The 16,143-nt window shown below is 34.5% G+C and overlaps 2 protein-coding genes across 3 annotated transcripts; one reads left to right on the forward strand and one right to left on the reverse strand.

Annotated features, from left to right (window-relative positions):
• Positions 1-243: 243 nt before the first annotated feature.
• Positions 244-1,893, reverse strand: LOC100787884 (E3 ubiquitin-protein ligase SIRP1). Its single transcript, XM_003519904.3, has 3 exons — positions 1,869-1,893; positions 1,643-1,718; positions 244-1,544 (listed from the first exon to the last, which is right to left on the reverse strand). Exon 3 carries the CDS (start codon positions 1,493-1,495, stop codon positions 536-538), a length of 960 nt encoding a protein of 319 aa, XP_003519952.1. The 5' UTR covers positions 1,496-1,544; positions 1,643-1,718; positions 1,869-1,893; the 3' UTR covers positions 244-535.
• A 2,968-nt stretch (positions 1,894-4,861) lies between these two features.
• Positions 4,862-16,017, forward strand: LOC100780204 (CCR4-NOT transcription complex subunit 3). Of its 2 annotated transcripts, none has more exons than XM_006574686.4 (16): positions 4,862-5,096; positions 5,172-5,303; positions 8,266-8,403; positions 8,538-8,588; positions 9,067-9,156; positions 9,240-9,386; positions 9,564-9,671; positions 10,269-10,331; positions 11,028-11,726; positions 12,825-12,995; positions 13,679-13,844; positions 14,074-14,216; positions 14,837-15,112; positions 15,215-15,349; positions 15,426-15,607; positions 15,772-16,017. In XM_006574686.4, exons 1-16 carry the CDS (start codon positions 5,004-5,006, stop codon positions 15,836-15,838), a joined length of 2,661 nt encoding a protein of 886 aa, XP_006574749.1. In that variant the 5' UTR covers positions 4,862-5,003; the 3' UTR covers positions 15,839-16,017. The 2 variants fall into 2 exon arrangements, with proteins under 2 accessions (XP_006574749.1, XP_014620976.1); XM_014765490.3 differs by having other exon boundaries at positions 15,257-15,349.
• The last annotated feature ends 126 nt before the right edge of the window (positions 16,018-16,143 follow it).

Genomic DNA, 16,143 nt, shown 5'->3' on the forward strand with positions numbered 1-16,143 from the left:
TTAAATGACTGATAAATGCTAAAGTTAGGGATCAAATTGACAGACCTTCAACATGATTTCCAAAATAACTAACATTTGTCAATTTCAAATACTGAAAGTTATTTTTCGTAATTGTAGGAGCTATTGTATTTAAAAACATGTTATGGCTTACGCGGGAATTAAACATATCTGTGGCACCATGTTCATTTTCTTTTTAGATTGGTAAACAAAAAGGACACACTCAATTTGAGTAGAGAGTAATACTTTTAAGTTTATTCTGTTCTTGCAAATATATACAAACATATGCATATTTGAATGGTACAAGAAATGCAGACAAGGAAATCAAAATCATATACAATTAGGAAGGATTTAAGACTTAAGAGGCATGACAGTATCTAGACTTAGCTGTTCATGCTTGATGAGGGTGAGAAAGACTAGACCCCAAAGGGCTTTAATAAACAGCCCACGACAGCAATTTTGACCGCAGCATCAAGGTTTTTTAACTCTCCGCAACAGTACAACTACAACAGCTATTTAAAACCCAAGAAAGTATTGATCAAGGATAAGGAAGAAAATTGTTAAACGATTGCAGCACTGGAAACCAGTTCCTCCTTCCATTTCTGGGTCTCTCTTCTCCAGCTCTGACCAGCTCACTGTTCCGATTGTCCACATTGGCTTCAAGAGTTGAATCCTCAGATGGCATCTGAAACCTGCAAACTGGACAAGAGCCATGAAGCTTGAGCCATGAGACAATGCAGTCACCATGGAACTTGTGCATACATGGCATCTCCTTTGCTTCACTCCCAACCTCAACATCCTCCAAGCACACTGGGCACTGAAACTTCTCCTCACTAGTCACACTAGGCAATGCCTCAATTGCCGCCTTCTGTGCCGGAGGGTTAACACTTGAATAGCCACCAGGACCAATCTGTGCCAAATGCTGTAGCAACAAATCAAAGCCAGATCCTACCACAAGGTCATTCAAGGAGCTTCCGACAGCATTATTCTCATTCGAACTAGTTGTGTGGCTCAAGTTAGGTCCCCTCACAATCAATGCACCTTCACTGAATGGATCAATCACAAGTATGCTGCTGCCATCCATGTTCCTATTATTGTCTTCAGGGTTTTCAAGTTCAGACACCATCCTAATGTGAAGACCGCGAAAGAGGTGCATCATGTAAGTTGAAGTTCTTCTCCTTCTCCCAAGCACAAGTTCATTTTCCCTCTCTTGCTCAACCTCTTCTTCCACACCCCTTGAGCTGCTGCTGCCTCCATGTGGAGCAATTCTTGCTAGGGAAGGGCTGAAAGCACCCATCAAACCGAGAAAAATTGGGGCGTAAAGCGAGAACACCCAAGCTGACCTTAAGTCAAAAACATCATTCTGGTCCCTTAGGTTGTCCATTACCTCAGAAAATTCTGTCTCACAAAACGGGCATATGTTCTCATCATCACTCATTGGATTCACCATTTTAGAGCATATGTTGCACCAATGCACACCCTCTATATCATTCTCCATCTCCCTTTATGAACATAGCTTATTGAAATCTTTTCTTCTTCCTGTTTATCTAAATTGGGAACAATAATAGCTAATCAATAAAAACCATTCAATTAAGGTGGTCTTCTTTTGAAATTATAAACATATTCGGTAACCTTCTCTAGCTACCTCAAGTTATTTTCAGAAGAATTCCTTGACATGTAGCAAAGTTGAAGCGCCATCATCCAAGGAAGAACTGAAGAATCTGAAATAGACATGTTATGCAAAGAACAAACAATCAAACTTCAGATTAAGATTACATGTGATTGCCCCCCATAGGCCACTATAAAGACCAAGATAAGTAACATCAAACAAAATTTGGTTATCAAAATATGAATGAAAAGTTTATTTGTACCATTTTGATTTTTGAGTTGTAAGTGGATGAAGAAATTAATAACATTCAATGTTCTAATGCCATCTTATACCTCCTGCAGAAGTTCTTTTTTAGTTTTGGTTTGTTTTAGGTAGAAGGGTTACACCAATCATTTTTTGCTCTATTATAGGAGTTTAAGGTTAAATTAGAATTCAGATTTTTGCTTGATTTGCCTTTTACTATGCAAAGCTTTGCTGATTTGGTGGTAAATTTAGAATGTACTCTTTTTTGCCTAGATTATATAACATCTGATAAAGCACATCAACTTTAATTTGGATCATAACTTGTGAATCTGAATATGGGGTTTTCTAAAGTTGATGAGAGCGGATTTAGGTGAAAATTTCGTCAATGTGTATAGCACCCCAATCTTCAGCATCCATATGAAAGGATCGAGTCCACGGATTTAGAAGAGATTATTGTGCTATATATACGATGATGATTTCACTCGTACTCTTAAACTACATGGCATACAAATTTGGTTTGGTAAATGCAAAACTCCAAGTCATACTATATAAATGATTAAATCATTTTAACTATATAAATGATTGAATCATTTTAGTCTTTTTTTATATAAAATAATGATCAAAACTTGGATATGAAATAAATATTGTTAGAAGATAAATACCCACCTTCTGGATACTCACATGAAGATTAGTTATCGCAATACTACCTCGTACCAATATCATGGACAGCAAAAAAAAGAATAAAAACTTAAATACACAAGTTTTTTGGAAAATTAGATACTGAGGTTAAAATTTTGTTAAATTAAGATTAAAATAGGGGTTTACCCATTTTAGAAATTTGAAGCTCTCCTTTTTGACCTGTCACAACAAGAACATCTTAGCATTCAGTCAATCTTCATTGGTTTGAATCACCCGAAACAATTTGAATTTCTCATTTTAAAGACTGAAAAAACCTATTTTCCTTCTTACATAACTACTTTGTCTTCTTTATTTTGTGATACAAGTGTTAATTTTCCAAGTCAAATGAATATTACCTTTTCACATTTATTATCATACTCTGATATAATTAAATAGCTAATTATTTATTATTCACATTTAAATTATGATTGTTGATCGAGGGATCAAATTCAGTTGGTTGAAAAAGGTGTATGAATTATTTAAATTTATCTTTGATTCTTACAAATAAAAAAAATTATAATTGTTTAAATATGAGAATAAACGTTAAATTCATCTCTAGAAAGTCGTAGTAAAATAAGTTAATTCCTAAAAATTGTAGAACCCTCTCTTTAGTCCCGTTTGGGTGATTTTTAGTTTTGAATTTCAAAATTTTTAAAAACAATAACTATTTTTTGGTTTTAGTTTTGATAAAATTTAAAACTAGTTTTAAAAATGGGATTAGTTTTTTCTTCAATTTTTAGTTTTAAAATAAACTTATTTTGAAAGTTTCATATCATATTAAAATTAGTTTAAGAGGTGATAACAATGATGATGATAATGACAACAACATGGTGGTGGTGATCACATCGTCGATGGAAGTGATAATAGCGGCATTGATGGTGGTAATGAACTAATGGTGACATTGGTGTTATTGTTGTTAGAGGTGACATTAGTGGTGGTGATGGTGACAGCGTGTGTGGTGCCAATAGTGGTGGCAGCGACGATGGTAATGATGATGCCGATGGTTGTCATGGTGATAGTGGCATTGGAGGTGGTGTGATGGTGATGGAGATAACATTAGTAGTAGTAGTAGTGGTGACGATGACAATAATAATAACAACGATAGTAGCGGTGACGATAGCAACAATAGTAGTGGTGGCGACGGTTGTGACAGTGGTGTCGATGCCGATGGTGGTGGTGGCAGTGTGATAGTGACAGCGACGAAAGTAGTAGTGATAGTGATGGTGATGGTGGTGACGAAAAGTGTGGTTGTCAAACATAGGGAATATGTGTTTTCTTAACACTAAAAATTAAATTCACAAATTTTTTTTTTCTTATTTTGATAATGAAAGTAAAAGTATTTTAAAAATGAGTTAAAAATCATTCTGACTTAATTTTGTCAAACGCATTTTGGTTTTAAAACTAATTGTTATTTCTAAAAATTTTGAAGCTCAAAACTAAAAAGCACCCGAAACGGAGCCTTAATTAGTTGTTGTACATGCGCAAAGGTACTTCGATAAATTTCTTCTTGTTTGCTGAGTGATGACTTGGATGTCACTGATCTCTCTCCCTCTACTTCATCTGGGTATATAATGTATTCAGTGAGTATGATACTTTCCAAAGACATTTTAATTTTAACGTTTAAGTCAATTATTTATCTAATAAACAAGGCAAGGGTGTAATAAATGAGAAAATGAGAGTAAACAGTTATGCCCAAGTCATGTGGGTCCTTAAGCATTACTTTTCGATTATCACTTTTGTTAATCCATTACCTGATAACTACTCCATTATGGTAATTTATTATCCTAATATCTTTTTCTTAAGTGTTCTAGGAATACCTTCATGGGTCGAGATGTTCTCAGTATCCAGAAGGCAAGGGCATGTTTAAGACGGACTAAGTTATTCTTGGCTCATTGAATGTTGAAGGATTCTCAGTCATATCGATATAGTTGTTAAGAATCATAAATGTTAATTGAATTAGTCGTTGATGTTACAGGATAGGATATCCATTAGTACTTTTAGTTTCAAAATCAATAATTTTTGTTTTTATATTATTAAAAATATCCAAATTTTAGTTTTCCTTTTATACAGAGACCAAATTTTGGATATTAAAAAAAAAACTAAAAGGACACAAAAACCAATAGTTTAATAATCAAGATCATTAAAACTAAAATGAGAATCTATTTAAGAATTAAAAACATTACAATAATACCATACCTAAATAAACAAATAAATTTTTAAAAATTCGAATATATTTATTTGTTATTTTATTAATTTGATTAATTAAATAATGGTACTGCTGTGGGTCCCTCATGAGAGTGGATAAACGTGCACGCCCAATGATAACAACGACTTTTTATAAGAACGGGTGGGTCTCACTCTCACGAACAAGAGGAAAAGAAAAACAAACAAACACTGCTTGAGGTTCAACGAACGCACAGAGTCGATCATACTGAAAGTGATTAAGGGCCGAGTTGCATGAGTTGAATCGGCGGAAATGGGAGCTAGTCGAAAGCTTCAGGGCGAGATTGATCGTGTTCTCAAGAAGGTTCAGGAAGGCGTCGAAGTCTTCGATAGCATCTGGAACAAGGTAGGTCATTCTTCTCTTCTTTGATTATTTCGATTTTCTTCTGTTTTCGACTCACACATGGCGTTGCTGCGTTAGGTTTACGACACCGATAATGCCAACCAGAAGGAGAAGTTCGAGGCTGACCTGAAGAAGGAGATTAAGAAGCTGCAGAGGTACAGGGACCAGATTAAGACATGGATTCAGTCCAGTGAGATCAAAGACAAGAAGGTGACTAAATTTTTCCTTTTAATCTTGTGCTGCTGGTTATTGTAATTTCTGTATGTCTTTCTATCAATTGGCTTAAGTTGAACCTAGCACATGCTATTATGTCGAATTATATTGTGTTGTATCATGGTTATATGATATGATAATTTGTGTCGTGAAACCAACTTTTTAAGAAGCGAAAAACTATGCGGTATGCACGCATGACAAAGTGTTAGTTTGTTTTGGCGCATGTTTCGTTTCATGTTGAATTATGGCCTTGAATAACATTGAAATACCAGCTAATGTGATTTTAGGAAAAATTTCAATGTTTGGTTTTACGTTGATAAATTGAATTGTAAGTCCAGAATTGATGATTTTGAGTTGAAGCACTTTACCTAGCTTTTGCCTAACAAAGTGTTAGTTTGTTTTGGCTCATGTTTGGTTTCATGTTGAATTACCTAGAATCACATTGAAATACCATCTAATGTGATTTTAGGTAAATTTTCAATGTTTGGTTTTACGTTGATAAATTGAATTATGAGTCCAGAATTGATTTTGAGTTGAAGCACTTTTTCGGTTAGCTTTTGCATTGGATAAAGAATTTGATACTGAGTTTTCCTACTAACTTGCTTTTAGAATAAAAAATATCCCAACATAAATCACATTACTTCAAAATCAATTTTAACCAAAATCAATTTGGTCAAAGCTCACTTGAACACATACTTAATTGAGTGTTGAATGTGATTGGGATGTGTGCCTAAATTAATCTTTGTCGCAAATCTTACATTGACATGGTGTGGGGATTTAATTTCTGGGGTAAAACAAACAGGCCCTTACTTATAATATACATTATCTTTTGCTATGCAAAATAATAAAAAAAAAAAAACAAACAGGCCCTTACTTTCCACTGAAGCATCTGTTTGGACGAATGAGGATAACAAGAATTGAATCCTTGATCATATGTGACCATAGAGGCTCTGAAACCATATCATGAATTAACTCTTGCTTCAATTGGGGATCCAATTCGGTATTTTCCTTAGGAGGTATCAGGAAGGAATTGGAATGTAATAATATCGATTCATACAGATACATAAAAAGGGTTCTCAATTGATTCAAATGCTCTACCTACGATATAGGGATAAAGAAAGGGAGAAAAAACCAAGGATTTCTTATAGTACTGTGGATAAAAAAATTGATCTGATTTATTTCATACTCTTTGCTCAATGATGAAAAGGGTCACTGGGTCAGATTCTACATGATCAAACCTTGTGGAGTTAAATTTTAGATTTAAATGACCTCTACAAAGTGTTGTTTTTTTTTTACTGAACTTAAACAAGTAGCTGACCCCATCTAGTATGAAAATGCTTTTCTTGTTGTTGTATAGTACAAGGCATGGAAATCATCAAGGGTTTTGGAGGGTCATGTTAGAATTCGTACCACACACCATCCTTATCTTTTGGTGTAAAAGAAGGCCACCTCCAAAAAAAAATCTAATGTTGTAGGAATGAGCATTTCATTCTAATTCCCAAAAACATTCTAATTGGCTGGGTATGTCCTTTGGGAAATTTGCTTAATGAAAGACAGCAAAAAAGGGTGATGGCCAAAGTAGGTGGACCTGAAAGCAATACCTAATGAAATCTCTAACGATTCGGGTATGACCTAAGCAAAGTAATCAGTAATTGGTCAAATCATCGTTGCTTTCGTGTAACCGATGGTCCCACGGCTTGCATTTTAAGTCAAAGTTAATAATTTGACTTAATTGGGTAATTATTTAATAAAAGGTTTCATATCTCAAATTCATGGTGGAATATTTTTCAACAGAAGTATTATTGACTTTAAATTCTTCGGTTCAAATACAGGCAAGTTTTTTTGTGTGTATTAATAACGTATTGAAAACTTTTTTTTAAGTAAAAAATATATTAAGTAAATAAGATACCAAGCCCCACACAAGGGATGCTGATGTTTGGGTACATATGAGAAGCGTGACTGTTTGCGCTTGCGAGAAATGTGAGAAGAAGATCAATAGAAGCCCTAACAAGATTTTGATCAAATGAAGGAGACCAATAAATAGAGGTGGAGGGAGACTAAGAAAAAAACTCTAGGTGAAACTGTTTAAATGACCTCTATGAAGAGTTGGTTTTTGACTGAATTTAAACAAGTAGCTGATTCCATCTAGTATGGAAATGCTTTGGCTTTTGTTGTTGTTGTTTTATTACAAGGCATGCGAATTATTGAGTGTTTTGGAGGGTCATGTTAGAATTCATTGTGTGCTTTTCAGATGTTGGAAGCCAAATAAGCACTCAAAATTCTAGATTTTCTTTTTGCTAACTTCTCAACCTTGTTACACATTGTAGATTTGGTATTTCTTACCTTGCATTTGTGTGTGTGGAGCGTTGGCTTCTGAAATGAACTGTAAATTTTGTTGGGCAAGCCTTGGAAATTATGGATGAATGGATGCGTTTCCAGGAAATTTACATTTTAGGACTGACCTTATGGGTGTAGATCGTGTTGTTCCAAATATACTTTTGATCCCATTATTATTCCAATATTAAAATTGAAGTTTCACCTTGGTAAGCTGCATAATAGAAGTCACACTGGTTATTGAGGTGAAATCCAATTTTGATTGGAAAACAACACTGAAAGCACCTAAGAAACTGCACTTAAGTCTTATCCTATATTTGAATGATGTATTTTCTGGTTAATATTGAGCAGATTGTTTCTTGTTCTCTTTGACTGAATGGCAACTAATCAGTATTCAGAGCATATTTTAGTATGGATCTAGTGGAGTCATGTTTGCTATTGTTTTGTCCTGTCTTTCATCTGTTGTATAATGCGCTCTTCTTTCTGGTTGTGCTTAGATGATGGTATTGCTTTGGTTGACTTGTGTGATAGTGAGTGGTATGAAACGTTCTTATACTGAATTTTGGATTTTTAACTTGGTTTTGAATTTGACATTGTTTTCTCTTTTTAACACATTGTGACATAGGTTAGTGCCTCATATGAGCAGGCTCTGGTGGATGCACGCAAGATTATTGAGCGTGAAATGGAAAGATTCAAGATCTGTGAGAAGGAGACAAAAACAAAAGCATTCTCCAAAGAAGGCTTAGGTCAACAGCCTAAAACTGTGAGTCTTTGACTCAGGGAAATACGTTTTTTTTTTTTCTTATATTTTGGGCTTTTCTAGGTGTATTATGATTATGCACTTATGCTTCCTCTTTAGGGGCTGAAGAATCTCTTATTCTCAATGTTTTGTGACAGGATCCTAGAGAGAAGGCTAAATCAGAGACAAGGGATTGGTTGAACAATGTGGTATGAAATCAATTGCTATGAATAATAACTTTCATTTTTACTTTTGTTGTTCTTGAATTTGGGTTGAAACCTTCATAAGCTCTACTTTGGCCATTTTTTTAGTCAATGTGGGATCTCAACACATAGTCCTCACTCGTACTAGGAAAGCAGTAGGGTTAGGTTGATTGCACTAGGAAATCTATGGGGCCTATTTTTTGGACAGTTGAGGGTGGCCCGATATCAAATCTATCATAGGTTTTGATACAATCTTGAATTTGAACTAGGCCTAACTCAACCCCAAAAACTAGCTCATGAGGTAAAGATTGCGCAAGCCTTTATAAGATCTACTTTGGCCATATTTGTAATTGATTAGAATCTCAACAGTAACACACCTCAATCTCTGTATTCATGTGTTATTTATAAGAGCTTATATTTAGTTCAAATAGTGTACTTATATTTCTTTCTCTGGAAAATGTTATAATTTTAAATGTTTGAGTAGGTTGGGGAGTTAGAAAATCAAATCGATAACTTTGAAGCTGAGCTTGAGGGACTTTCTGTCAAGAAAGGAAAGAACAGGCCACCCAGATTGGTATATAGTAAAGGAAACACAATTTATTAGACTGTTGATTTATCTAAGTCATGGCTATTCAAATATTTCTTTTTGTTTGTCAGACACATCTAGAAACATCAATTACTCGGCACAAGGCTCATATAAAGAAATGTGAATTTATCTTGAGGCTACTAGATAATGATGAACTAAGTCCAGAGGAGGTTAATGATGTCAAGGATTTCCTGGATGACTATGTAGACCGTAATCAGGTTTGGCTTGTATAGCTTGCACTCTTGCCATTTTTCTTTTAAAAAATAAACACTATCACCGAGTAATTTTACCCTTTGTATTGTCCTTTCAAAGAGAGTCTTAGAGTTTGATACCATGCAAAATTTATGAATTGGTATTAATTTTCTGTCTTTCGTATCTTTCATTTTATTTTACAGGAGGACTTTGAAGAATTTAGTGATGTTGATGAGCTATATAGTTCATTACCCTTAGACAAGGTGGAGTCAATTGAAGATATTGTTACAATTCCCCCTGGTCTTGCTAAGGTATATGTTTAATGATTATTGCTCTTTTGCAAATTCTGAGGTGCACAGCCACACACACTAACACATACTGATGCATTTGTAGATGCATATTTTCTAGCTTAATTTTATATAAATAATTGCCTTTCTTTATTACAAAAGCTTTGTCACGAAACTGCAAAATAAAGCAATTTTTTCCCCAAAATAAGTTAATCTAATGCTTAGATTTGTGTTATGGGATTGGGATTATACAGATTACATTGCTCATTCATGCTATACTTTTTTCAGTGTTATATGAATTTTGCTATTATTCACTTGTGTGATAATATAAATTAATTAATTTGTATCTATAAACTTCAGGGTAGTGATCATATTTCAGCTATAGTGGTTTTGGGATCTGTCTGCTACATGTCACTATTTGGGATTGATAACTATGAATGGTTGCAAGAATGTTTTCTTTCCAAAATTAATTTAATGCATTTTTATGCTGGACATTTTGATAGTTCCTGCAGCTTCAAATGTACTTGTTGATATCCATATTTTTTGCTGACATTTCCTTTATGTTAATATTTTAGAATTTTTCTATATACAGAGCTCCTAATTTATTTTCTATTTCGGCAGGTGGCACCTGTGCTTAGCTTGAAGCCTTCTGTGGTAGCATCAGCTTCAGCATCACAAACATCTGTGCGTATCCCTTAATTCTTATTTCTATGAGCTGAAAATATTTCTTGAGTGATTATTCTTGAAAAGTAGGGATTTTTTTCAGAAATCTTCAGTGAATATTTATGCATTTATGCGGTTTATTTTCCATAATGATGTGCCTGCAAAAGACAATTCATTGCATACAGGATACAGGAGGCTTGCTTTGCCTTTCTAATTGTTTTTTTATGGTTTTAAATGATATAAAATAATATTGGATAGGTTCTATTCGGTTTTGGGTAAGGATATATGTATTCAACTGTGAGTTTATGGGAAATTTGATTTTTAATTGTCAAACGTGATAACTTATTGTCAGTGGCATGACTTTATGAGACATTATAACAAATTTGTAAATAGCTTAAAGAAAAATAAATAAAAGATCATGTACATAAGAAATGAAGAAAGCACTCAAAATAGTAGTTTTAGCCCCAGTTTACAATATTTATGTTACATATGGCACAAGTTAATCCAATTTTAACAATTTTTCTTATGACATTTTTCTAATGTAACCTTTTTGAGAATAGTACGTGATGATTGATCATGATTGTAGTTCCACAAAGTGCATGTGGTTGAACTACCAGTTAACACAGAAAAACCTATATCCTTGTTAGATGCCATTTATTGTTGATTGCTCCCTCTCTAGGCAACTCCAATTTCTAATCATTGAATGCTTCTTTTCAGGAGCAAGCTGATGATACAGCTTCCCAGGATAGCAATTCTGATATTGTTGCAGGAACTCCACCTCCTAAAAGTAGTATAGTTAGTCCTACTACTACAACACCAGCAGGGAATTTTTCTACTCCTGTTTCTATGAATGTTCCCATGCCTAACTTGTCGAGTCCACCAGCCATTGCGTCAGCCATGCCTGGTTCAAATTCTGTTCGGAGTTCCTTGGAGATTAGTAGTCCTGTCAATGCTTCATCTTTTGTAAATCAGTCTAGCACTATGAAGGAGGAAGAGATTAATAGTTTCCCTGGCCAAAGACCATCTCCATCACTTTCTGATGTTGCACTTGTAAGGAACATCAGCAGAAACAGCTTATCAAATCAAGCAACAAATAACATACCTCTTGTTTCTGGCAATATGGTTTCCAGCAATGGGCCCCTTGGTTCAGTCCCTTCAGCATCTGAAATAACCAAGAGAAACATATTGGTAGTTGATGATAGACTCGGAAGCAATGGGATGGTGCAGCCTCTTGTATCCCCTTTAAGTAATAGAATGATCATGCCTCAGGTTGCAAGGCCTAATGATGGAACTTCCTCAGTTGACTCTAGTAGTGTCAACGAAGCTGCAACTGTATCTGGGAGAGTTTTCTCCCCTTCTGCTGTTCCTGGCATGCAATGGAGACCTGGAAGCCCCTTCCAGAATCAGAATGATGTGGTACAATTTTTCTCTTGAATTTTCATTTGCTATTCCACCTGCCACATTGCTGTTGTTGATTTGTTGTATTTGAAGTATGAGCTGTTGGTTACTTTTGTTCTCCAATTATATTATGCATTCTAACTTGAAATTTGCTTGTATTTCTCTATTGTTTGCAACTTGTTTATTTGATTTCAAACTGAGAGGTATAGGATATCAAATTCTTCAATTGAATTCTAGCTAAATGATAAATACTGAAGCTGTGCATGCTGCTTATATCTAGAATCCATTATTTTATTAAACTGAGTCATACCTACAGGTACCTAAATTGCAAGCCATCCTCAGTTTTATTGTATTTTAATTTTTGTACTACCTATCCGATACAACTTTACCAAACTAATACCCTCTATCCCTCCCCTTTCTATTTATATTCTCCTTCTATTCTAGAACTAACATACCTTTATAGGGGAATTCCTATCACTATCACTATCATATATATATAATTTGATTTATGATAAATTTTCACGTAGTAGATAAGACAAGCTAAAACCATCTATATATTGATGTATATAAATTATAAAATATTCCGTGTTTTAAGGTATGTGTAGCGAATCCAATGATATGTATGAAGATTTCCAGAAGACTAGAACAAGCATGCAATTTTCAAAATGAATATGTATTCAATAATTTGTCTGGTTTATCACAAATCATATAGGTGATTGGAGTTCATCACAGCTAACGACTGTAGTCAGAACTTGACCATTTCACAAGTTTTATGATGAATGCCTTTAATTAAGATTTTTCATGCATTTTCTTGTCTTTTTCCTTTTTCTCTTGGTTTACTTCTTGAGGATTTCTTATTCTCATGCATTTCTCTTTTCTATCTTAATGAATTATTTGATTATCAAAGATTAGAAAAATCTTTCATGCTTGTTTTAGTGACTTTTGTGACCTTCCATTCATTTGAGCTCGATGCTTCTGCTAATTTATATATGAATGTAATTTTTGGATAATTATGTATGTAGGCCTATTTACATGGAAAATAATTACATGGGTGCACATATATATATTTGCAGAACTGAAATAGCTTTGATGGTACTTATTCATTTTATACTTCAGGGTCAGATTCGTGGAAGAACTGAAATAGCTCCAGATCAAAGGGAAAGGTATTTGCAGAAGTTGCAGCAAGTGCAGCAACAAGGGCAAAGTGCCCTTCTTAATATGCCATCTTTTGTAGGAGGGAATTCTAAGCAGTTTTCTGCTCAGCAACAAAATCCTCTCTTACAGCAGGTACCATTTCTCTGCATTTTTTGCTCTTTTACCCAGAATTTAAAGATTGGTGATTTATTGTCGGCCAACAGCCCTATTTGTGACACTCTCCTGCTCCCAATTTCAGAAAAATTATTGTATAGTTTGAAAATTAACATTTCATGTACACTTCTTTAGTGCCTGACGTTTAAAGAGAGAATTGCTGAGATTTTTGCATTGGCTGGAATCCTTGATTTACATCTTCCCCCACTTTTATTATCTAAAAAATAGATTTTGAAAATTGTTTTAAAAATAGTTTCTAAAAACTAAAAACCAAAAGTACAATCAAGCACACCTTAATTCTTTTGCTATTTTTTTGACACCTGACTGCCCTACATTTCGACCATTGAGCATCTCCAGTCTCGTAGCATTCTGGTAGAATTTTCCTTTGAGATACTCTTAATTAACATGTTCAACAATTTTATTAATAGGCTGGGCCTCAGATAATTTTATTTCTCTTCTGTTTTTCTTACATATATAATCTTCTCTGTGATTGACCTATCAGATACTTTGTTGAATGATAAAATGCATCTTGACAACAACCTGATTTTTTTTCTACAATGGATTAGAAATATATATTTTACATGACATGCTATTTGTGTGGTTTAACTTTTATGCTCTGGTTTGGATGTTCTTTCTATTATAACATCCTACTATATGTGCAGTTCAATTCTCAAGGCTCATCTGTTGCTTCTCAATCTAGCGTGGGACTTGGAGTCCAGTCACCAGGTCTTAGTGGTATTGCTTCCACCTCATTACCGCAGCCACCCAATTCTGTCCATTCCCCATCTAGCCAACAATCATTGCTATTAGTTGTTTCCAAAGATGCAGGTATATTTTGTGTTACTCTTATTCAGCTGTATGATTTGTTGAAGATTGTTAGAGATGTTATAAAAGCATAAAATCATTCTTGTGTCTTAATAGTTCATATTTTTGGTAAAATTGATTCATAATACATTATTTGGGCCTATCTCAGTCTTGATGTTGGAATTAGAAATATATACCATGATAGGTATTTTTGTGAAAGATGAGATACATCACAGTTTTTTATATTCTGCAGATGTTGGAAATTCTAAGGTTGACGAGCCACAACTACATATTTTTCCTGATGATTCGGGGACTGAATCTACTGCTAGTACTGGGATTGGCAAAAATTTCGTGAATGAAGATGAATTGAAATCCACATATGCCGTAGATTCTCCTGTATGCTAACTCATGGGCTTTTATATTCTTTAAGATACATTATCTTATATACTTGTGCAACTTGCTGAAGCATATATTCACACATGCACACACATACCTACATGTTATGTTTTCTGTGTAAACAACTAATAGCCAGTGACTCAGCCATCCTAGTTTGACTATATAGATTAGGTGACAAAGGGAATGGACCAAAAAATAAAATAAAACTAGCAATCCTCACCATTGTGGCATTGTCTATCCGAAGAAGGTAGGATATGAAAACTATATAAATATACATATATTTCAAGTACATGGAGACCACACATGCAGATGCAGGTATAGCCAGTTTCTGATTCTATCTTTGTTTCCTTAATTCCTTCCATTTGTCTTTATAGGAAAACAAATTAGTTCGATAGCATCTGATTTGAAACTTGAAAGCTACAAGACTAACTCAATAGTAATAGTTCTTTAAGCAGTATGATGGGTAGGGCTGAACTGAACTTGTTATGCTTTGTAGACAGCAAAAATACTTATTTATATTTTGATTCATGTTTAAACATTGTGTGGAAGAATCTATTGGGCATATTGTATAAAATATATTCATGGGTTATTTACGTTGACTGTTGTCGTTTATGCTGCAGACAGGAGTACCTGCCTCTCTTCCAGAGCCTGCTCAGACTTCTAGAGATATTGATTTGTTTCCTGGCCAACCTTTACAACCAAATCAGCGTAGTGGTAACCTTGGTGTTATAGGAAGAAGTTTGACTGACCTTGGAGCTGTTGGTGACAACTTCAGTGCATCAACTGCTAATTCTGGCGGAGTTCGTGATCAATTATATAATTTGCAGATGCTTGAGGCAGCTCACCTCAAACTTCCACAACCTAAGGACTCAGAACGTCCTAGGACCTATACTCCTGTATGCTTTCTTGGTTTTAGTAATCCTCATTTTTATTGAATACTCTGTTATCTATAATATAAGATTATAAGACCATTTTTTCCCTTGGTTTTGGTTATGTAGAAACACCCTACGATAACACCTCCTAGTTTTCCTCAAGTACAGGCTCCTATTGTTAATAATCCTGCTTTTTGGGAGAGAGTAGGTATTGAACAATATGGCACTGATACCCTGTTCTTTGCATTTTACTATCAACAGGTACGCAGACTTTTTGGGTACTGATTAGTATTACTCTCATTTAGTTATGTAAGCTTACATTCATTATTTTCTGCAGAACACTTACCAACAGTATATGGCTGCAAAAGAGCTAAAGAAGCAGTCTTGGAGATATCACCGGAAGTATAACACATGGTTTCAACGGCATGAAGAGCCAAAAGTTGCAACAGATGAATATGAGCAAGGAACATATGTGTACTTTGATTTCCATATTGCAAATGATGATCTGCAACATGGGTGGTAAGCTTCTGGCTACTATCAATTTTATTTCAAAACAATCCTATTGATTGTAATTTCTAGTTTTCTCTTTTCTGGTTCTGTCCATGAAATGGTTGATTTTGTTGGTATTTGACACGGCATTTCTGGTTGTCCTGAGTTCTGTGCCTTGATTTGATTATTCTCAGGTGTCAAAGAATCAAGACCGACTTCACCTTTGAATATAATTATCTTGAAGATGAGCCTATTGTCTAAAAGATGCCCTCTAGTAAATATGCGACATCTTGGTTCTTATTTGTGTTTTAGTTTTCACAAGCATTTTAGTATATCGGCAAACGACTTTTACCTTCCAGAGAAGGAAAAATGCCTTGTGTAAAGAGAACAGCACAGATATGTTGAATAAGTTTCCATGCACAATCTTTCTTTTCCGCAAAGTTTTTCTTACTGATGATGATGCTAAGAAATTGCCAATGTTTGATTTTATAGCTTGTATAATGTTTCATTCTTACTTTTAAACTTATCCCTAACAATCGTAAATTGGTTGCAACTGATCAGCTTTT

This window comes from Glycine max, chromosome 2 (assembly GCF_000004515.6).
Source record: "Glycine max cultivar Williams 82 chromosome 2, Glycine_max_v4.0, whole genome shotgun sequence".
Taxonomy (NCBI): domain Eukaryota; kingdom Viridiplantae; phylum Streptophyta; class Magnoliopsida; order Fabales; family Fabaceae; genus Glycine; species Glycine max.